At 37.5% G+C, this 23,582-nt stretch overlaps 2 protein-coding genes across 10 annotated transcripts in view; one reads left to right on the top strand and one right to left on the bottom strand.

Annotated features, from left to right (window-relative positions):
* Positions 1-1,476: 1,476 nt before the first annotated feature.
* The window catches only part of ADAL (adenosine deaminase like), a 31,041-nt gene continuing 8,935 nt past the window's right edge, over positions 1,477-23,582 (bottom strand). For 3 of the 9 annotated variants that reach the window (XM_016428320.2, XM_016428317.2, XM_016428318.2), the window contains exons 2-11: positions 17,135-17,401; positions 16,756-16,886; positions 16,452-16,512; positions 13,354-13,441; positions 9,805-9,886; positions 8,395-8,521; positions 7,052-7,132; positions 5,483-5,621; positions 3,888-3,988; positions 1,477-2,979 (exon numbers count right to left, since the gene is read on the bottom strand). In XM_016428320.2, the coding sequence (XP_016283806.2) occupies positions 2,788-2,979; positions 3,888-3,988; positions 5,483-5,621; positions 7,052-7,132; positions 8,395-8,521; positions 9,805-9,886; positions 13,354-13,441; positions 16,452-16,512; positions 16,756-16,886; positions 17,135-17,200 (1,068 nt within the window). In that variant the 5' untranslated portion in view covers positions 17,201-17,401 and the 3' untranslated portion in view covers positions 1,477-2,787. Of the gene's footprint in view, positions 2,980-3,887; positions 3,989-5,482; positions 5,622-7,051; positions 7,133-8,394; positions 8,522-9,804; positions 9,887-13,353; positions 13,442-16,451; positions 16,513-16,755; positions 16,887-17,134; positions 17,402-18,857; positions 18,993-23,582 lie in introns of those variants that run through there. The other 6 variants (XM_016428316.2, XM_016428323.2, XM_016428324.2 and 3 more) reach the window with 4 other exon arrangements.
* Positions 20,370-23,582, top strand: part of TGM7 (transglutaminase 7) — a 129,004-nt gene continuing 125,791 nt past the window's right edge. The window contains exon 1 of the mRNA XM_056810364.1: positions 20,370-20,497. The gene's annotated coding sequence lies outside the window, so the exon portion shown is untranslated. The remainder of the gene's footprint in view (positions 20,498-23,582) is intronic.

Raw genomic sequence — 23,582 nt, 5'->3', positions numbered from 1 at the left:
TGATTTCATTTGTATGAGGAACTGCCTTCTGGAGAAACTCCTTCCACCCTCTATACACTAGTAATGCATTGAAAATCCGACTTAGTTGCCAAGACATTAAGATTGAATAACTGGCCCATAATCTCACAGCCAGTATTTGTCAAGAGGCAGGACCCAAGTCTTCTAGAAAGGCCAGGCATGGAACAAAGTTATGCTACAAGCCGGTCACAGGCCTTTTTCTTGAAGGTTCTGAGGCAAGTTTGGATTATCTGTGCCTGCCAAACTTCATTTTAACCATTGCTTTTAACCTTTCCCCCAAACTCTTTGGATTGCTAAATTATATGAAATTGTTTCTTTTTCCCATTCAGGGAGAGGGAGTTATATACTCGGTGACATAACAAAAAATTGGCAGCAGGATGGAGAGCAAATAATTCACAAACATGTTAGAGGATCACAAAGTAAAACTCCATAGGATAGTTTCTGATTTTCTTTCACTTTCTTCCCACTTTCCCCACAAGTCTGTTTCAGAAACAGAACATTTTCGGGGGCAGCTGGGTAGCTCAGTGGATTGAGAGCCAAGCCTAGAGATGTGTGGTCCTATGTTCAAATCTGACCTCAGACACTTCCTAGCTGTGTGACCCTGGGCAAGTCACTTACCCCCCATTGCCTAGCCCTTACCACTCTTCTACCCTGGAACCAATACACAGTATTGATTTGAATATGGAAGGTAAGGGTTTAAAAAAAAAAGAAATAGAACATTTTCAAAGATTAAAGGAGTTTGGAGCATTATACTAGCCCTATAGCAGTGTTGATGAACCTTTTAGAGATTGCATACCCAAACTGTACCTTCAAGCTGCCTGTGAGCCCTTGCATTGCCCCAGAGAGCGAGGGAGAAATTGCTTACATTGGGGTGCTGGACAGAGGGACAGGGCACACAAAAAATGTCCTTGGGCAAGGTGGAAAGGGGGAATGGAGCAGCGCCCTCCAGCACAAGTATCATGCTTTCACCTATACGCACCCATAGGAAAGGCTAGACAGATCAATTGACACCAAAACAGTTTTCAACAAAGATACTATCTGTCTGTCAAAGGCCTAGAATATTCTCATCTGGGGAAGATGGGTGAGATGGTTAAAATGCCAGGGATTGCTAGGCTCATGCAATTCTTTCATTTCTTTCTTTTTTTTCTTAAACCTTTACTTTCTGTCTTAGTAACTCTAAGACAGAGTGGCAAGAGCTAGGCAAATGGGATTAAGTGATTTGCCCAGGGTCACACAGCTAGGAAGTATCTGAGGCCAGATTTGAGCCCAGTACCTCCAGACTGGGTACTCTATCCACTGTGCCACCTAGCTGCCTTAGGCTAATGGATTTGAACCAACTACTATAGGTTTTCTTTCCTTTAAGAAAATTCAATATTACATGAACATCCAGATTTGTACATACTTAAACTTGAGGGTGATTCAATAAGCTTCTTTGAAATAGCAAGCTCACAAAATAAATTTTAAATAAAACTCAATTTATTATCCTATATTTTTGAGGAATACACCATTAGGGAAACCAAAGTATGTAAGTCTTCAAACCCCACAACAGGCCCCCTTCTCCCCAGGGGGGAGGGTTGGCCTCATGAGTGAATATTTTTCAGCTCCCAAATAAAAACTTCCTGAGGTCATACTTTCGTAAACTGTTAGGAGAAAATGGGCAGCTCACAATGGCTACAAAGAAGCAAGAAAAATAAGATGGATTCTTAAGAAATTACAGCTAATCTGGTCATGGCTTTGTACACCAGATGTGAAATTAGCAAATCTGATCTGAGCAGGACAAAATGGAGCACTGAGAGTAATGGTAGCTGTACTCAGGACTACCCTGGGCTTCCTGACATTTCAACATTAATGATGACATATGCATGCTACTATCCAGGCACTAGAATTCAGAGAACAGCAGCAGCTATGACCTATCGAATTTGAGAGGGATGAGATACTGGAGAAAGAAGGGTAGCACATGGCTGGTGTTTAAAGAGAATCAGGTAGTCCCTTTGGAGCCAAATGGGCCTATTTTCATATGCCAACTTATAAGGGGATTTCTAGAGAGCAAAACAATATGCCTCTATCCTAAACTATTTCGTTCCTTCCTCCAGTTTAATACTTTTATTAGTTTGGTCCCATCTCCTGTTGAAGCAGCTTTGTTTCTATTTGTTTTACAGTGGCTGCTTTCCTGAGAGTGGGGCTTAGAAGATGGTAGAATAGAGGATCCTAGACAGTATTGCTGCTACTACTACAGGGATCAATTCAGATTGGAGGCAGGAAATAGAGAACTGTTAAAGAATCTTAAAACCTTAAGGCAGTCCAGGTGGGTGAAAGATCTCTGCTTCTCTTCTTTTTTACAAGAGCTATCCAGCTGTTTGCGCTACTGGGACATTTGGGAAGTGAATTGAGGAAAAAGTATGATTTCTTTAAAGCCTTATGATTACTGGGTAGGGAACAGAAAATATGGCTGGTGGTACAAGTCATTGATTAGACTATTTTCCTTTTCTTTAAGCCCTGGGATGGGGTTGGTTAGATGAGTTAGATACTAGAGTAGAGATGTTGTGTGTGGAAAATTAGTAGAAACAAATCAGAAATCAGTCAGGTAAGACTTCTGCAGCTACCAACTGGCTAAAATCTGCTAGTTTAGGGCTGCTGATTTAGACTCTCAAAAGACTTCCTAATTACTGATTCAAGGCAGGTGGTAAAAGGATTGCACAGTGGCTCCAAATGGAAGGCCAAAGACCATGATGTGGCTTTCTAGAGAGTCTCCCCTTCTATCTCCAAAACTTAATGCAAGAACTTTGGCTTCAAATTATTCCATTTCTTCCTTAATTCAGATTTGGTGCTGCTGGAAGCAAAAATGTAATTGATGGATTCATAGGAGAGATCCCACATCTGTGTCTGGTTCAAACCAAATATCTCAGCAGCTAGCTGGTACTCTTGAGAAAGATGTGTTGCAAAAACACCCTTATCATCAGTCTGCCAATATAAAGCAAGAAAATTTCACTATTAGAATTTTTTTAAGAACATGACTTATCTCCCTTTAATGTATAGATCATTCTACCTATGGTACCATCAGTTTGTTTGTTTTCCCCCTAAAATGTATATTGGAATATATTTATATGTGGCTTACATTTTCTGATCCCCAGAACCATTGAATCCCAAAGCCTTCTTTTCACACCTAGCTATGAAAAGGTAAGAGAGAGGTAGTATGCTACATTAGAACACTGAACTAGGTAGGAATCAGAAGACTTAGGTTCTAGTCCCAAGTTTAAGTGATGGCTGGCAAGTAATTTTAACCTCTCCTAGAATCACTCAAAAAGGAATAAGTTGTCTCAGCATGTTGTAAAATATAAAGTGCTATACAAACATAGTGTCATTGCCATAAATATTAATAATATTTGTAGAGCCCTTTGAGACTTCTAGCAATCATAAAACTGTTACTGTGCTGGTTGCAGAATTGAGCTTGTCATTCAAACTAACCTGAAATTTCAGCTTTGAAATAAATTTTAAATTGCCCCTTCTAGGACAGACTTTTCTGTCTTCTGGAGCTATAAATCATGGTGCATAAAGAAATTTGCATCATAGTTGTATGTAGGCCAAGGATTAAGAACAGAGCAGTAGAAGAATAGTGCATTTCTCACTTATAATTTTCTCTACCATCTTTCCCAAGTTAGTTGCTTTCCTGGTTCTTTTCTATGAAGCCATGAGCTATTTACCCTGGTCTTATGTAATCCTTCCTGCCAGACCAACCATTCAACCAATTGATTAATCAATACTGTGAGGCATCTAAGGTAGGTAATTAAGTTATTAATGATATACTTGGTTTACTACAAAGACAGAGGGAAAAAGGGATCAAAATATTTTAAACAGAGCATCTTACTTACACAAATTACAGAAGGGTGGGCTATGCTGTACCAGAATCCAAAGTGATGCTGATCATAAGAAGGTACTGTCTGAGTTTTGATGTTTGAAGTTAAACAGAGTTCTAAGTGAAAAAAAAAAAATGAACATTATATATTAAGACCATAAAGAGGCAGTTAATCCACACTATGTTCTATGGGAAGACCAAGTAAGTGTTTTCACAATGTCTTGTAGCCAATTATTTGCAATTTAACATTACTTTCCTACTTTTCCCCCTCCCCCAAAATTCACCTCTATAAAGAAATCCATTCTGGGTTGGGTCTCCTCTTCTCTTACCAGACCCAGGGTCTACATTATAATATATAACAGGTCAGTAGACATAGTGGGGGAGAGGGGGAGAGACTCTTAGGCTGGGGTATTCTGCCTAACAGATGAAGCTTTGAAAATACAGTACTGAGTGGAAGTTGCAACATCAAAAGGAAGCCAGGGTAGAATCAGGCTAAACAAAGCTCTGAACCTTTACTGTGGTATTATAGGAAACCTGCACTTACTCATTCATACATTTACCTACTATTCTTAAGCAAAGTAAGCAAATTCTAATTATAACATTACCAAAATCCCATCACAAAACATTAACATTTCCTTGGTGAACTATCTATGGACTTGACTTTGTACTTCATGTTGGGTAATTTATCAAAATAAGAAATAAAAGCCTAATCCATCTACCTTCCCAGGCTTATGCACAAATTGACAACTTTGAGAATCCTTGTTTTTACATGTGAGCTCCTTAAGAGCAGGGCCTATCTTTTGCCTTTCTTTGTATATCTTAGTGCTTGGCATAGTGCCTGACACATAGGAGTTACTTAATAAATATATACTGACTACATGATTACCCTTACTCATAAGCAAAGGGAAGCCAAGAGCCCTCTAATGAATGCCAGGTGAGCATATTTTTTAGCCATAACACAGGTCCAGACCACAGTGCTCTAGGACAGATTTCAATCTTGTCAATCCCTCTTTTATTGAGGAAGGATCTAGAGAATGGGGCATCTGGGGGTGGAAAGGACTCCCTTTCATGTTTAAAAGATTATATTTGCAATTAGTTTCTGTCCAAATAACTGCCAGACCTAAAAATCTGGAAAAACAGAAAAAGACAGTGGCTAGCAGACACCTGAAATATTTCTGACTTCCTGAATTTATTGATTTTTAATAAATATTGCATTTCCCCCCTAACAAATGTCACTGTTATTCATTGTTGTTTAGTTGTGTCCAATTCTTCATAACTCCATTAGGAATTTTCTTGGCAAAAATAATGGAGTGGTTTGTCATTTCCATCTCCAGTTCATTTTACTAATGAGGAAATGGGGCAAACCAGATTATTAAGTGACTTGCTCAACTGAACTTAGGAAGATGATTTTCCTCACTTCGGGCTTGGCTCTCTATCCACTGCACCACCACTGCTCCTAACAAATGTCATCATAGCTTTTATTTTAGAACAGCATTAAGTGAGTCATTATTTTTATTTTTTTGTTTTTTAGAGCAGTGTCTCTCCAAGTATGTAACAAACCGGGGAGGGGGACGACAAAGACTCAGAAGGGTTCTCAGAAATGGACCTCACCTAGTGGTATCCGGTGCTGTCTAACAAACTCCACCAGATCCGGTGATCCTCCTACACACGAACTGAGAAATGTCCCATGACCAATTCTGTCAGGAGGCAGTCCCAGGAGAACTTGTGTCTCTCTTTCTTGGTTTGGAATCTAAAAATGATGCATATAAATATGCATATGTCTATGTAGGTTTTCTTAAACAGCCTAAACAGTGGTTCTCAGTCTTTTTCTAGGGCTATCATTGCTAACTATGTGACTTTTGAGCTGCTGATATATGGCAGAAGGTCACAATTGAACTTGGGTTTTTTTCTGATGAATCTTTTTCACTCTCCTTTCTCCTCTTCCTTTTTGTCCATTACCCTAGATTCCTCTAGATCTCATTTCATTAGTTTTATTTTGGCAAAGTTAGCTATGTCACCACACTCAAGGCTTACTATGGTTTTTATTTTTTAGACAACCCAGGTTAATGTTTAAAATGTTTTACACTTAAATGTATATGCAATGGAAAAATATTTGAAATAAAAATAGGAATTTCAAAGACTTAAAAGGAGTGAACACATTTAGAGGAAGGAAGTGCATATACAGACTAGAATTAACTCAGAAGGAGGCATATATTCTTCTGTTATGTTCATACATACATAGTCTGTGTAGATTAAATTTAGTTTTAAGTTGCCTGCCCTACTTGGCATAGTGTAGGCAAAAAAAAGATTACCCAGTAGTTTACACAAAACAGTAAACTGAGACCTTGGACAACAAAATTTTTAGGTCTACCAATGGATTTTTGATACTGGCCCATCTACCATCACTGGAGAAAACGATGGATATCTTAACCAAATGCACATTACCTGAGGATGGAAAGCAGTTTTGTATTCAAGTTTTGTGAATATACATTATTTGGAACTATTACTAACCATTTTGGGGAGGAAAAGAGACTGGCAGTATGGACAATGAGAGGCCTCAGGTGCCAAAGGAAAAATCATGTTCAAGAACTCTCAGGGTATAAGTGTTTTCATTCTTTTTGGTGCTTTGGCCCATAACACCATGGTCCACATCTTAGCTATAGTTCTGCCACTGCCAAATGTTTGGCAAATGAGAAGGTACTCTTCATCTCCTTGCTTGCCATGTACATGGTGAACAGTCTCTTTCCTTGTCCCCTCCCACTTCCATGTCTCTTCAAACACTCACTGAAATGTCATACCTGGAACAAATGAGACTAACATGCTTTGTTTAATCCTCACAACAGTGCTTTCAGTAATAAAAATGATGGAAAATTCTTGTCTTTTTTTCTAATTCTGGCAAGGTGTTGATTAGGTTGTTCTGAATAACACAGTGATTAGAAATTGGAATGTGACTGAACATTGACCCTCAAACCCCAAAATAAGAACACTACCAGAAAGGAAAAAGTTAATATATAAATTGTAAGTTTGTCTTAATTTATATCCTCCCAAAGTCTGCCTTTCCCCTTTCAAAATAATCTTTAAAACTGTATTTTCTTCTAACCATTCCCTGATTATTTCTAATAGTATATTTTTCCTATATATTATTAGGGAAAATTCTAATTTGAGATTATTATTACTTACTTCTGAAAGATGCAATGCCAGTTTTAGACCTGATTTCTTTGCTTCCAAAAGAGGTTCCAAAAAGTCTTTCCCATTTCCTGCCTTAAAAAGAAAAGTTAAAATAAGACAAATGAGACTTATGAATAAACTAAGGAATTTGATAAGCTCAGTGACAAGGTGGGAGGAGAGAGTGGTCATGATTAGGTAAATACAATATTAGTTGCCAATAATGATCTTAGAGGGCTAAGAAAGATGTAGGCAATTGATTTCATGAATTTTAAGCTAAAAGCGACCTTAAGGGATTATCATGTCCTCTATTCTAGAATCCTTTACCCTCCTGTCCTCTTGCCACTTCTGATTTGCTAAGCCCTAACCTTGGACCACTCCCACTAACAGCCTCCTCCATTTCTACTGATGTGCTGCTAAATAGTGCTAAAGGACATCCCACAACTGGCCTATATCCTTAACACCTTATATACTATATCTGCTAGTCTCTGCCATTCCCACAGGTTCCTAATCTCTCTTCCCGCTCACAGCCAAACTAAGGAAAAGTTGTCTATACCCCAATATTGCCTCTCTCCTCTCACTACCTGATCTCTTTCAATCTGGTTTCCAACCTCATCACTCAACTGAAACTGCCCTCTCCAAAGTTACCAATGATCTCTTATCTGCCAAATCTTATGGCCTTTTCACAACCCTGATCCTTCTTGACCTCTCCACAGCTTTTGACAATATTGTCCACCTTCTCCTCCTAGATACATTTTGAATTTTTGGGACACTGTTGTCTCTTGGTTCTCTTCTGGTCTGGCCACTCCTCAGTCAACTTTTCCTTGGTCATTATACATGTCTAGACCTCTAACCACAGATGTATTATTCCAAAACAATGTAATGGGACAGCCTCTCTTTTTTTCTCAGTTTACCTTTTATTTTGTTGAGCTAAAATCATCATCTCTACATAGTTAACTCGCAGATTGGTTACCTACAGTCCATACCTTTCACTTGAACTTCAATTCCATATCACCGTTTCCAAACTCAATATATCAAAAAATAGAATTCATTAACCCTCTTCCACTTCCTAATTTCCTTACTAAAGATACGGCCATTCTTCTGGTCACCTAAGTCGGCAATCTAAGTCACTACACTTAATGATTCACTGTTTCACACCTTCATCTCTAAATCAGTTGCCAAATCTTGTTGACTCTATCTCTAGAACATCTTTCACATACAACCCCATTTACTACTCTCACTCCACCCTCACTCCAACTACCCTGAAGGATATATTTACAGTAAGATAGTACTTTTCTCATAAAAACAGCTTGCCGTGTAATATAAAATAAGAACAACTATTTTTAGACAAAACTTACAGAGGGGTCTCCACTGAAGTCAAGACCAAGGACAGTATCCTCAGAGGAGAGGCTGAATTCTTTGGCAAGTTCAACAGTTTCTTTTGCTACTGAAGGTCCACCTCTTCGGTCTATTGCTATTAAATATCTGCAATACAGGTGGATAGTTGTCAATGAACAAATATAGTCAGAGAAAGAAAATAGGCTCAAGAGGACCATAGAAATGGTGTGTGTGTGTAACAAATAATATGACTTTAATTGAAGCAATACTTAGCTTAGCTAGAAGAGATAGGAAACACAAAAGCCAGTTACATTCATGGAATACTTATTATACAATATGTCATCCTATGATCAATTCTGTTGGGGAATGAATTCACTCTTATTTTTTAAAATAAGTTTTATTGAGGCCTTTTACCATTACAACAAGTCATTTCTATATATGCCCAACACAAAGACTCAACCTTCCCTTGTAAAAAGGAAAAATTTTATCTGTAACGTTCTATATCCATATTTTCCCACCTCTTTTTCAAGAAGAGGGAAATATGGGGTAACTGGGTGGCTCAGTGGATAGAGAGCAAGGCCTAGAAATGGGAGGTCTTAGCTTTAAATCTGACCTCAGACACTTCCTAGCTGTGTGGCCCTGGGCAAGTAATTTAATCCAATTGCCTATCCCTTGCCACTCTTCTGCTTTGGAACTGATACTTAGTATTAATTCTAACAAAAGGCAAGTGTTTAAAAAAAAGGGGGAAATATGCTTTTTTTTCCCCCTAGAGCAAGAGTGGCTGCTATGATGACAGTTCAGCTTCTGTTTAGTGTATGTTTTATTTACATTACTGTAATTTTGTAGGTGGTCTATTTTCACTTACTTCATTTTGAATCTATTTGTCTTCCCATATTCTTCTGATCTATCTAATATACCACTATGTTCATATACCACTGACATTTAGCCACTGGCAGCACAAAAAAAGAGGTTATCGCTTTAAATTTACAAGGTAGATAGAAGACTATCTTCCCATAGTTCATAAACAGCTACACTGTTTCATATGACCTCCATCATGAAAAAGGCGGAAGCAGAGAAAACATTAAATAAGTCATCTAGTAATGCCCAATTCCTTTTAAAAAAGGAAACTGAGGCCCCAAACTAAAATGTCCAAGTAGTCACAGATAGTAATAGCAGACTCAAGATTTGAACACAGGTCCTTATCAACACAATGCCTTAGTCTACAGTCAAATTTTTTTGTTGCTCTTAATACTTAAAATCACTTTTTCCAAATTTTGGGCAGAGAACAATATATTTCACTATTAAAAGGATTAACAGAATATTTAAATTACATCATGATCATTCTATAAAAACAAATTACACCTGAGACATGGCAATAAAACATCATGCTTTTGTTTTTGTAGTAATCACTAAGGTATCATGTTTCTTACCTCACCTCAATATCCAAATTTTCTTGTTTAGACTGTTTTATTCCTTCTAGAACAGCTTCCACATAAGACTTTTTGGTCATACCTATGAAGGGTACATGCAAACACTCATGTGAACTTGAGCAAAATTTCACCCATAAATTCAAACATTCCTGTGCAAACAATTTCATTTTCTTTTCAAGAGATGAGCTAAAGCATTATCCTTTAAAAAAATATGACCTTTTCTAAATTTCAGTTATTTGTTTCTTCTCTTAGTTGGGAAAAGATGACATTCTATAGTCATTTCCACTCAGTATCCTCATACCTGGAGTATATCCCTTATGTCAGAAGCAAAAAGGTGTCCTGATCTTTTTTATCCTTTAGTTTTGTTTGTTTTTCTTAAACCCTTACTTTCTGTCTTAGAATCAAAATTAGTATTGATTCCAAAGCAGAAGAGCGGTAAGGTTCAGGGAACTAGGGTTGAGTGATTTGCCCACAGTCACAGAGCTAGGAAAGTATCAAATTTGGTCTATAAATTTCAATGTACAAAGCTGATGGTAATGGGAATTCTTTAGCCCTTTGCTTTTAGTTTTTGGCAACTCTCCAGACTACATCAAAATCATACCTAATCTACACTAATATAGGAAGTATACATGTATGTAGATTATATTCCAGAAGTTATTAAAATATTTCATTTGATCTCAACTTAATTTTTATCTGCCCCAAGGAATTTTTCCAAAATTAAAATTCAATAAACACCTTTTAAAAATTTATGTGCAAGTCACTGTTAGAATTTCCAATATAAAGACACGAAAGAGTCTTGTCCTTAAGGAGATTATGTTCTAGGCAATGAAGTAAAATGTGCAGAAATAAGTAAAAATTTAAGGAGGGAAAAAGCCCCAACACTTTGGGGTAAGGAATGCAGAAATCAGGAAAAGGTGTCACAATGGAGGAGGTGGCACCTATGCTGAGTCTTTAAAGAAGCTAAGACTTTTAGGAGGCAGAGATGAGGAGCTATAAATTCTAATCATGAAGGTCAGAAGGTATGGATACAGATGACAGAATTCCAAGCCAGGTGATAAGTACTAAACTGGAAAACTAAGTAAGTGAAGGAAAAAGAGACAAGTTTGGGATGCCAGGTTTTTGCCACATCATGGAGAGCTTTAAATGCCCCAGAGGCCATAAAGAGAGTGAAAGAGTGATCTAGGCAAGCTCAGGCACCTCATCAAATTAATTCTGGAAGATGTGTTGGGAATGGTCTGGGAGGGGGAAGAAACTGGATGCAAGGCTCCTGCAACAGTCCTTGTGAGAAGTGATGGCTACATAAAGCTGGGTAGTGAGTCTATGACTAGATAGACGGGGCCGACCCTAGAAAGACTGTGGAGGAAGAATGGACAATATCTGACAACTGAATGGATGTGGGAAGAGTCTAAATAGAGGCTGTAGTCTTTGGCTACTTAGTATGAGTCACTCAGAGGCAACAAAATGGTCTCCATTTTGCTGCCAGAAAGTATCATGTGGATTCTCTTTAGTACAAAAGCCTCATTCAGTGTCCTCTGCATAACAGCCAGGGGACAGTATCACCTTCAGGAAGGCAATCAAGTCAGAAAAAGCAAAACTACATGGAAGTACTCTTACCATACAGCATAAAAATTGAAAGAGCCACAAAAGAAGCATAAAGGTAATCATTTAATTTTTAAAAACCTTTTCTGCAGGACTCTCTTTACTGTTTAGTTTTTTTTTTTTAGTCCTAAGAGGAAGTGATTATGTGTAGACACAGAGATCTTTGCTTGATCATAAGTTACTGATTAATAGGAATTGCAGAAAGAGCTGCAGAACTGGACTGCTCACTCCAGAAGCACTTATTAAATCATTTCCAAATAGAACATTGATCAAGTTATCAATAAATCTTTATTGAAAGCTCTAAGCTTGGTGATATGGGGATATACAGAAACAGTCTAAATCATGATCCCTGCTTTCCAGGAAGTTTATAATCTGGTTGAAGAGAGGAGACACATGAAACAATTAAAGAGACAATACAACATAAAAGTAATTGCTAACTAACCCTATTAATGCAGAGAAAATGGGAAGTGGTAAGCTGTATGAATTATGTGTATATGAGGTACCTTAACTGATTAGATAGATAGATAGCTAGATAGCTAGATAGCTAGATAGATAGATAGATAGAGACAGTTAGGTGGCTCAGAGAACAGATAGCCAGGCCTGGAGATGGTAGGTCCTGGGTTCAAATCTGGCCTCAGACACTTAGCTGTGTAACCCTAGGCAAGTCACTTAACTTCAGTTTTCTAGTGTTTATCACTCTTTTGCCTCAAAACTGTAATAGAAAGATCTGTAACAATTGAGAGGGGATGGAAGGAGAGATAGAGAGAGAAATGGGGAGAGAGGGAGTGAGAAGATTCTTCTTCCCCTCTCTTTTCTGGGAGAGAGGTAGCCAAGTCTTGTTCCCCTGACAGAGGGAATATGTCTCCTCAGAGAATAGTTCTGGGAGATGGAAGACACACACAGTCACTTCCCTTCAGAAACCTGGGGTCACTTCACTATCAAGGAGAGATATTGTTCCTTGGGTTAGATAGTTTGGATCCCTGGAATCCTGAGCTAACCTTCCCCTTTTGGGGAGAGATGTGATTTTCCCCAAATCTTCCATCCCCTTTCCTAGCATCAGAAACCAACCAGACCTCATCCTAAAGTAGTAAACAATGGATTTGGGTTCACAGAAGGAAGGAGAGGTAAGGGTGTCGGGCAAGGAAAGTAGGGAGTAGGAAACCCTAACACTGGTCCCCTCTAGCAGACTGGCCCCCCAAGTTCTCGGGGTTCAGGGCTCAGTGCCTTGAACCCTCCTCTGATTAGCTGCTGGTTGATCCCTATTCCTCAGCTTACTAGCTTTTAATTCAGGAGTCTAGGAACAAGTCAGGGAGAGAGAGAAATCTCGTGGAAAGATCCGGATGGCTCTGGCCAGCATGAGTCCAAATCCAAAACCCCCTTGAGAATTCCAGTAGCTGTTCATGAAGAGTCTAAGTGGAGGTGTTTTTGGGTCCCAGAAGGAATAACAGGTCCCATAAGGATGGGCTCTTTCTCAGCTTCCAGGAAAACCTTTCTTCCTCCACCTCCCAGCCTGGAAGACCTTTGACAGTTGGAGCTTCTCTCCCTCTGCCCCTCCTCCACTGCTCTTCAGCTGATCTCTCCTTCAGTTTGGCTTCTTATTGCAACCCCCTAAATCTTTCTTTCTTACATTACAGAACTAATACTCAATACTGATTCTAAGATGAAATGTAAGGGTTTAAAAAAAAAAAAGGGTACATGGGCAGTTATGTGGCTGAGTGAATAGAGTGAAGGACCTGGAGTTATAGGAAGACCTGAGTTCAAATCCACCCTCAGATACTTACTAGCTGTGTGATACTAGGCAAGTCACCTAAACCTGTTTGCCTCTATTTCCTCATCTATAACAATGAGCTAGACAGGAACTAGCAAATCATTACAGTATCTTCGCCAAGAAAACCCCAAATAGGGGCACAAAGAGTTAGACTAAACAACAACAAATTAATCAGAATCTACCTGTTGTATTTTCTTCTCTAGGTGTACTCCTCAGTTCTAGGTATTTGACACCATCATCAGCAAATTCTTTAATAACATCTTTTGTGACCTGGTAACATAGTAGGGTGCATTATTATATAAAATGAACAATCAATATGTATACTAGGTAAATGCTGAGGTAGCAGAAGTAAACATTTTTTTAAAGCGCGGTTACACTCCCAAATATGTGAAATTTTGCAAGATGGTTTGCAAATTTTACATCTGCTCTGTTCCCACTGCCGAAGCTCTAGTAAATCTGTTGGCTATATATCCTTCGCTTTTCCTTTAACCTTTTTTTAAAAAGTATTCTAATCAATTGGTTTGTGGGAGCAAAGAAAGGAGGTAAAGTTAAAACCATCTAAATCTTGTTAACAATGCTGGTGAAAAACTTAGTGGACACAGATGTTGAAACTAAGAGCTAAAATGAGGTTTGATAATTACTGACAGTTTAAAACTACGACTCAAGTATAGTATTATATACTATAATTGACTAAATTTGATGATGGCTAAGTATTCAAAAGATCAAAAATATGTTTCTTATCCTCTCAGAATTCATGCTAAGATTGACTTATTTTCTCAATGTTAAGGGATGGAATAGACTTTGTTATGATTCACTTTTGAGATGATCTGGCTCATTTGGATCTGACCACAAGCTTCTCTTAGATTCTCTCATTTACGATGCTTTTTACTATTTGGTAATATTTTCCTCTCAAAGTATTCTATCCTCCTCTGCAATATTTTATAAATTAGTTTGTTTTCTAACTTGCTGTTTCCTCTGCATGCTATTTTTCTCTGGGTGGTAAGGAGATCATGTGTTTGTTGACTAAAGTGATTTCTGGGCCTTTTTGGCCTCCTTCTGACTGCTTTATTTCAGTTAAAATTTTGCAGGAAATAGTGATTATTAAGATCAGCATCTTTGTCTTTCTCTTTGTTGATCATTGACAATTTGCCTGGACAAACTATTGCAATCATGTCATGTCATTGTTGTACCTTTAATTTTCCAAAATGATGCAGGTTAGTCCATTGTAATTGCACACTGATGAACGATCCCAAGATGATTCTCATATAACTAGTCATTTCCTGCCTGAGGACATGTGGTCAACTTCACTTTCTGTGGATGCGTTCCTCACATCCAGTACATCTCTTCATTCTCTTTGGAAGAGTATTCATGACACAGAGGCATTGTGCTTCTGAACAATCTCTAAGCTGAAGCCTCTTTTGTTTCCCCAGTGAGCCAATACCTTTTGCTCTCCTTCCTGTGCTCACTTTCACACTGAACTCAATGAATTATAAAAGTTTATGTAGAATTTTCTACCTCTTTATACTTTGTAATAGATATTTGATGTTTAATTACAATTACTTTCACAATGACCACAAGCTTATGCTCATAAGTGAGCAATGTAAGATGGGATGAATCCAGGTATCTCAAGAAACAGTATTTCATGTTACCTTTGAGCATACTCTGAATCCAATTTTACCAACTGCACTGTTTCCTGCTTCAAGAAAAGCTTGTAAATCATCTTTTTTTTCTTCTGGTTTCATTTATTATAATATAAACAACGAAACAATTCATTTCTTCTAGCTGTATGACAATTCATTGGTCATTTGATAGAGTTCACATTTAGAGTATCTATCTACAATAATTATCGCATAACTAAGTGGCATAGCGGATAGAGTGCCAGGCCTGGAGTCAGGAAGATTCCTCTTCTGGAGTTCAAACCTGGCCTCAGACACTTACTAGTTGGATGACCCTGGACAAGTCACTTAACCAGGTGAGCCTCACTTTCCTTCTATCTATAAAATGAACTGGAGAAGGGAAATTGCAAATCACTCCAGTATCTCTGCTAAGAAAAACCCAAAAGGGGTCACAAAGGCAAACACAAGTGAAATGACTGAACAACAGTGATTATTCATAAATGATCTAAAAAATTTATTTCTTAGCATCATTTGACCTTTTTGTTAGCTACCACATAGGACCAAGAACTATTTTTAATTTGCTTATTTGGAACTTTGATTCATTGGTTTCCACAGTCAAAAGAATTTCATCATCTTGTGGTTATTCCTATAATCACTTGCTAATTCAAAAGAAATATTAAGTGCCTATTATGTGCAGAGCCCTGTGTTAGTAGGTATTGTGAAAAATAAAAGGCTAATTAAGATATAGTCCTTATCAAAAGATAACAGGACTATTGATTAAACCTGGAAGTGATCTTGGAGATCATCTCATCCCTATTTTACAGAAACTTAGGCTCACAGAAGATGAATGATTTGACCAAGTCTATGCAAGTAGTAATTGGCAAGTAGTAATATGCAAGAGTAATTGAATCCAGTTGCTTTGACTCCACATGGAGCCTCTTTTACCTATATCAAACTGCCTCCTGTCTTCAAGGAACTTATAGTCTAGTAGAAATATGCAACAAAATGATCTGTCTAGAAATTAATACATTTACAAAAATGTATAAATTCATATTATATTATAAATCATAAAATTTATTAAAACTATAAATAATCTACAAAAAGAAAAATTATTTTGTATTCAAAATAGATGAGCTAAAAGATAATTCTTCAGATAGAGGGTAATAAATTTTACCCTTTCATGTTTTCCTAATAGTTAAGAATATTTCTTTCCTCTCATTGCATAAGGACTATAGATAATGCCATAGTGGTTAGTCCCAATGATCTATAGAACCCAGTACTTAGTGGTATCAATGGGTTACACATGAATTTATTTAAATTTAAACAAAAATCTGCCTTTTTTCTGCAACTTTCACTTGATGTGGTTAAAATCCTATGTGTTACCAGAAAGCACCAGCTACAGAAAATGTATTTCTTTTGTCCTACATGGTAAGACAGACTTAATACTAAATCTTTCTCTGATTAATCTTTAAAAAGCATTGACATTTATGTATTAGCGCCCAGGCAAATTATTTGATTTTGTCAAAGGATCTAATTGAAAACAAAAAATTCAGAATCTTCCCAGACTCATGGTGAAAAACAAAACAAAGCAAAAAAAAAGCAGGCCTTGAATTATTTAATAATGTAAAAATTAAAAATTCCTAAAAAGTCCCTTAATAACTTACCATTAATATATCTTCAGGGCTAGTGGTAATCTGATGAATGAGCTGAAACACCTGGAAACATCTATAAGAAGACTCAGAATGAATTTAAAAATGTAAACACATTTATTATTTAACATAAAAGATTACCACCAAAGAGAAACTCAAGTACTTGTTTTTCATTGTAATTAATATGCTATCATTTCCCTTTAGTTCCAAAACCCAGGATCTCTACAAATCAACGTAATTTTGCCATTCTATTTATAAGCACAGAAAAAAGTATGGGGGAGAAAACCCAGAAACCCCTAATGAAGCTCCATATACCCACTCTTTTAAAGTTCTTTTCTTTCCTTTATCAATCACGGTCATCTGATCATGGATTTTAAGGTCTGGCTTTTTGGCTATTAGCTTCTTCATTGTAGCAGAACTAATAGATCCATTCAAATGTGCATGAAGTTCCTGAAAAAAGACAATTATTCAGAACTTAAAGTGTCAACAGGGTGAAGATAAATGTTAATAATTAGGTGCCTACACTATATTAGGCAAACTATTTTCATTTACAGACATCCTTTTTAAAGTTTTAATATAAAAAGATTAAAAATGCACAATTCTATCTAGCAAATTTAATTTTATGAGAAAAGACAATGCATTAGTCAACATAATTAACATCAGCTCAAGAATTAAGTCATCTGTCATTTAATTCTTACCACTTTGGGTAATTCCAAATAAAAATTATTCTTCTGTAGCTGCTGCTGTCGCTCTTCTGTTGCCATCCTGATTCTAGTGGAAAAAATATCTTCCTTCAAGCAAAAGCGATGTCTGCAGATCCCAAACACTGCTGCTATTCTTGTTGTGAACTGCAAAGTATGATTCTATTCAGCATGCCTCATACTCTTGAATCTCCCCTAGATAAGGTTTGCTTCCACAAATTCTTCCGTTACTGACTGCATAACCAGGTCAGGAAAGTGTATCACCTACATTTTCATAAAACATGAACATTTTCCAATTGATAAGGCTATTTTAAGAACACTCCACATAAGCTCAACCACATAAGTAGAGAGAAAAAAACTATCTTCAGGAACTTATTTTTGGGGGGCAACTGGGTGATTCCGTGGATTGAGAGCCAAACCTAGAGATGTGTAGTCCTGGGTTCAAATCTGGCCTCAGATACTTCCTAGCTATGTGACCCTGGGCAAGTCACTTAACCCCCATTGCCTAGCCCTTGCCACTCTTCTGGCTTGGAACCAATAGGATTAAAAAAACAAAAACAAATAAACAATAAATTATTTTTATAGGATCTAAGATTCAAATACTGAAAAATCTCAGATCAAGAAAGAGAGGAATTTGATCCTAAATTTTATAGTATATTAGGTTCAATACTGACAGGTCCATATAATAAAGATGGAAATTTTCTACTTCTTAAAACTGGCATGTTCTTCTTTGAATTTGTTAATTCTTTCTGGATAAAAAAGATACACAAGCACACAGTATACATTCTCTATTTATCATACCCCTAGTATATATTCTATCTATCTATTCTGAGGATTTGAGGAAGCTTAAAGAGTAAGATAAAAATTTACTACATCCCAAAAGGAAATTCATTTTTATTCAAAAACCATGGCAGTTTCATTTCCCCTCTTTAATTTTCCTAGTGCTATTATATTGCTAGTCTCATTCCAAGAATTTTTAATTTCATTCTTCCACATCCAAGTTTAAGGGTTACTGGGGCCAGGCCTAATAATAATAATAATAATAATAATAATAATAATAGTATTATTATTGATTCACACATTGTCTTTTCCCTACCTCTATCCAGTACTTATTCTTAAGATGAATAAAAGGCTTATCTCCAGCTTTCTCTTTCCATGAATCAAAAGAACTCTTGAAATACATGATTTTTTTATATTCTATGAGGGATAAAAAGGACCTGCTATGCTTACACAAGGTAAGGTGTTAAAGTTATAGTCATTAGGAGGAATCTTTCCTAATATTTAATAAAGTATTTGGTAAATTTTATACAGCTGACTAGAAAGAACACTGAGTTTTTGTGTATATTTTCATAGGTTGATATATATATTTTAAAAAATGATCAGGAGAGAAGGTGAAGTTCCGGTCAAGATGGCGGCTTAGAAGCTGCGAAAGTTCAGACCTCAGAAACCCTTCCTTACCGATCGCAAACTGAGAGCTCCTAGGACACCGAAATTCAAGCTGAACAACAGGACAGACCTGGGGAACCCTCCTCCCGGACCTGGATCAAAAGGTACCGTCCCCCAAAAGCCAAAACCCTAGATCACTCGGATCTAAGGGGCAGGAAGAAGGAAGGTCCCAGGACCCCCCCCACCCCCAACCCAGAGAGCTGAGCCCACGGCAGCAGCGGGAACTTCAGGGTCTGCAAAAGGGCCCCAGGGCTGGCTATTTTGAAGGACTCACCTTGAAAGCAACCTGAGCCAGTCTCCGGGATGCCCAACAAAGACGGCAGGGAAACATAGAGAGAAGAGGGAAGCCTGTAGCCCCCTGGCTGGGTCCTTCCAACTGAGTCTCAAGGGAGGTCCCAGCTTTAGGGCACCAGCTGAACCCAATCCCATCAGGAGCCCTCAGAGCTACTGAAAGGAGAGAAATCTTAGGGCCGGCAAAAGGGTTGCTCCGAAGAGCTTACCTTGATTGTGGAGGAGGAGGTTGGTTTTTTTTCTTTTTTTTTTTGGCTCAGGGATCATTCGGCCCATACCAGCTGATCCTAATCCCATCAGGAGCTCTCAGAGCTTCTGAAAGAAGGGCCTACCTTGAAAGCAACCTGGGCCAGTCTCTGGGCATTCAACACAGATTGTGGAGGAGGAGGTTTTTTGCTTTAGGGTTCATTCAGTACAAACAAGCCCATCAGGAGCCCTCAGAGCCCAGGGAGGCCACGACCCCTCCCCCCTTAGAGAGCAGCGTTTTCTGAAAGAACCAGCTGAATCTAATCCCATCAAAAGTCTCCAGATCGCAGGGAAGCCCAGGCTCCCCACCCATCCTCATTGACTGCTGGACTTTAAGCCAATCAAAAGCCTCCAGAGGACAGGGAAGCTCAAACCCCCAACAACCCTCCCTCAGAGACTACACCAAGAGATCTTCTGTTAAAGCTCCAAGAGGGGAGACTGATAGAAGTCCCCAAAAAACAAAGAAAATGAGAGGAACAAGAGCACAGACAAATACGGGGATAAAGAAGGGGTGAATTTGAGCAAACAACAGAAACAGAAGAAAGAAACTACAATAGACAGCTACTACTCAGCAAATGGAACAGAGGGGGAGAGATCAGCAAACGATAAACCAGAAATCCCAGCAAATTGGATACAGGCTGTGGAAGAACTCAAAACACAACTAAGAGAGGCTGAAGACAATTGGGAAAAGAACTTAAAAATTAAGATAAGTCATCTGGAAACAGAGGCACTTGAACTAAAACAAGAAAACAGTGTCTTGAAAGCCAAAATCAACCAGCTGGAAAATGAGGCAAAGGAGATGAAAGATGAGGTAGAGGATGAAAGACGATCTTCAAAGAAAATCAGACCAGAAGGAAAAAGACGACCAAAAAGCCAGAGATGAAATCCAATCTTTAAGAACCAGAATACAACAACTAGAATCAAGTGACCTCACAAGGCAGCAGGACACTATAAAACAAAACAAAAAGAATGAAAAAATTGAGGAAAATGTGAAGCATCTCATTCACAAAACAGACGATTTAGAAAATTGTTCAAGAAGAGACAATTTAAGAATAATTGGACTACCAGAAGACCACGACAAAAGAAAAAGCCTGCACATAATACTAGAGGAAATTATCCAGGAAAACTGTCCCAAGATCCTAGAACAAGAGGGGAAAGTGGAGACTGAAAAAATCCACAGGTCACCCCCTGTATTTAATCCCCAACTGACAACACCAAGAAATGTTATAGCCAAATTCAAAAACAATCAGATGAAAGAAAAGATATTACAAACTGCCAAGAAGAAGCCATTCAGATACCATGGAAACACGGTGAGGTTAACACAGGATCTGGCTGCATTTGATGTCCAACCACAGAACTCAAGAGAATCATCAAAAGGTAATTAAAAAAGATGGGGAAAAAACAAACAAACAAAACAACAACAAAAATTTTATAAGAGACTCAATAAGTTAAAATGATATGTATCCCTATAAGAAAAGAGGTCATTGGTAACTCTTAAAAACTGTTGCTATCACCTGAGCAGCTAGAAGAATTACACTCAGAGGGAACAGTGACAAACTGTATAGGATGAAGGACAAGACATAAATAGGTATATAGATATATGCATACATAAATACATATACATGTGTATGTGTGTATATATATATATACACACACATGACTAGAGCTAAAAAAGAAAAGAGATTATGACTAAAAGAAATGGGAAAAGAAACAAATGGGGTTAAATTTATATGTCAAAAAGAATCTCATGGCGGGAGGGGGGAGAACATTGATACACTGGAAGGGTAAAGAGGTAGGAGACAGGAAATACTCAACTCCTACGTACTTTGAAACTGACCCAAAGAGGGAAGAACAACCCAATCCATTGGGGAAGAGAATAGATTTGCGCCCTATAGGGGAGTAGAAGGGTAAAAAATGGACTGGTGGGGAGGGAAGCAGTACAAGAGAGGGAGAGGGTGGGGGGGAATTTTAAAAAGACTACAGGGGAAAATAAGGGGGGGAATAAGAAGGAAGGGGGGTAGAAAGGGAAGTAAAATAAGGGAGGGAAGGGGGGGGCTGACTATAAACAAACATTGGTATAGAAGGAAATAGTGAACGAGGACCAGGAGTAGAAATCAAAATGCTGGGAAATACACAGCTAGTAATCACAACTCTGAATGTGAATGGAATGAACTCACCCATAAAACGCAAGCGAATAGCAGAGTGGATTAGAATCCAAAACCCTACCATATGCTGTCTGCAAGAAACACACATGAGGAAGGTAGATACGCATAGGGTGAAAGTAAGAGGATGGAGCCAAACCTATTGGGTATCAAATGATAAAAAGAAGGCAGGAGTAGCAATCATGACATCGGACAAAGTCAAAGTAAAAATAAATCTAGTTAAAAGAGGTAGGGAAGGTAATTACATCCTGATAAAAGGCAGTATAGACGAGGAAATATCTGTACTCAATATGTATGCACCAAATGGCAAAGCATCCAGATTTTTAAAGGAGAAACTAGAGGAGCTCAAGGATGAAATAGATAGAAAAACTATACTAGTGGGAGATCTGAACCTTCCCCTATCCGAACTAGATAAATCAAACCAAAAAATAAATAAGAAAGAGGTGAGAGAAGCAAATGAAATCTTAGAAAAATTATATTTAGTAGACATATGGAGAAAAATAAATAGGGACAAAAAGGAATACACCTTCTTTTCAGCAGTACATGGTACATTCACAAAAATTGACCATGTACTAGGGCACAAAATCATTGCAAACAAGTGCAAAAGGGCAGAAATAATAAATACAACCTTCTCAGACCACAGTGCAATAAAAATAATAATTAGTAAGGGTACATGGATAGATAAATCAAAAATTAATTGGAAATTAAACAATATGATTCTCCAAAACCAGCTAGTTAAAGAACAAATCGTAGAAACAATTAATAACTTCATCGAAGAAAATGACAATGGTGAAGACATCCTTTCAAAACCTATGGGATGCAGCCAAACCAGTACTCAGTGGGAAATTTATATCCTTGAGTTCATATATAAACAAATTAAGAAGGGCAGAGGTCAATGAATTGGGCATGCAAATTAAAAAACTAGAAAGTGAACAAATTAAAAATCCTCAGATGAAGACTAAATTAGAGATCCTAAAAATCAAAGGAGAAATTAATAAAATTGAAAATCAAAGAACTATTGATTTAATAAATAAGACTAGAAGCTGGTACTTTGAAAAACAAATAAAATTGACAAAGTACTAGTCAGTCTAATTAAAAAAAGGAAAGAAAAAACCAAATTGACAGTATCGAAGATGAAAAGGGAGACCTCACCTCTAATGAAGAGGAAATCAAGGCAATCATTAAAAATTACTATGCCCAATTATATGGCAAAAAATATGGCAATCTAAGTGATATGGATGAATACTTACAAAAATATAAATTGCCTAGACTAAAAGAAGAAGAAATAAATTACCTAAACAACCCCATATCAGAAAAAGAAATTGAAGAAGCCATCAAAGAACTCCCTAAGAAAAAAATCCCCAGGTCCAGACGGATTCACAAATGAATTCTATCAAACATTCAAAGAACAGCTAACCCCAATACTATACAAACTATTTGACAGAATAAGCCAAGAAGGGGTTCTACCAAATTCTTTTTACGACATAAACATGGTACTGATCCCAAAGCCAGGCAGGTTAAAAACAGAGAAAGAAAACTATAGGCCAATCTCCCTAATAAATATAGATGCAAAAATCTTAAATAGGATACTAGCAAAAAGACTCCAGCAAGTCATCACAAGGGTTATCCACTATGATCAGGTAGGATTCATTCCAGGAATGCAAGGATGGTTCAATATTAGGAAAACCATCCACATAATTGACCATATAAACAAGCAAACCAACAAAAATCACATGATTATTTCAATAGATGCAGAAAAAGCCTTTGACAAAATACAACACCCATACCTATTGAAAACACTAGAAAGTATAGGAATAGAAGGGCCTTTCCTAAAAATAATAAACAGTATATACCTAAAACCATCAGCAAACATCATCTGCAATGGGGAAAAACTCAAAGCCTTCCCAATAAGATCAGGAGTCAAACAAGGATGCCCCTTATCACCTTTATTATTTAATATTGTACTAGAAACACTAGCAGTAGCAATTAGAGAAGAAAAAGAAATTGAAGCTATTAAAATTAGCAATGAAGAGACCAAGCTGTCACTCTTTGTGGATGATATGATGATTTACTTAAAGAATCCCAGGGAATCAACCAAAAAGCTAATCAAAATAATCAACAACTTTAGCAAAGTTGCAGGATACAAAATAAACCCACATAAGTCATCAGCATTTCTATATATCTCCAACCCAGTTCAGCAGCAAGAATTAGAAAGAGAAATTCCATTTAAAGTCACCCGAGACAATATAAAATACTTAGGAATCTATTTGCCGAGACAAACACAGGAACTATATGAACAC

Source organism: Monodelphis domestica, chromosome 1 (assembly GCF_027887165.1).
Source record: "Monodelphis domestica isolate mMonDom1 chromosome 1, mMonDom1.pri, whole genome shotgun sequence".
Classification (NCBI taxonomy): domain Eukaryota; kingdom Metazoa; phylum Chordata; class Mammalia; order Didelphimorphia; family Didelphidae; genus Monodelphis; species Monodelphis domestica.
This window is presented reverse-complemented; position numbering and strand designations above follow the sequence as displayed.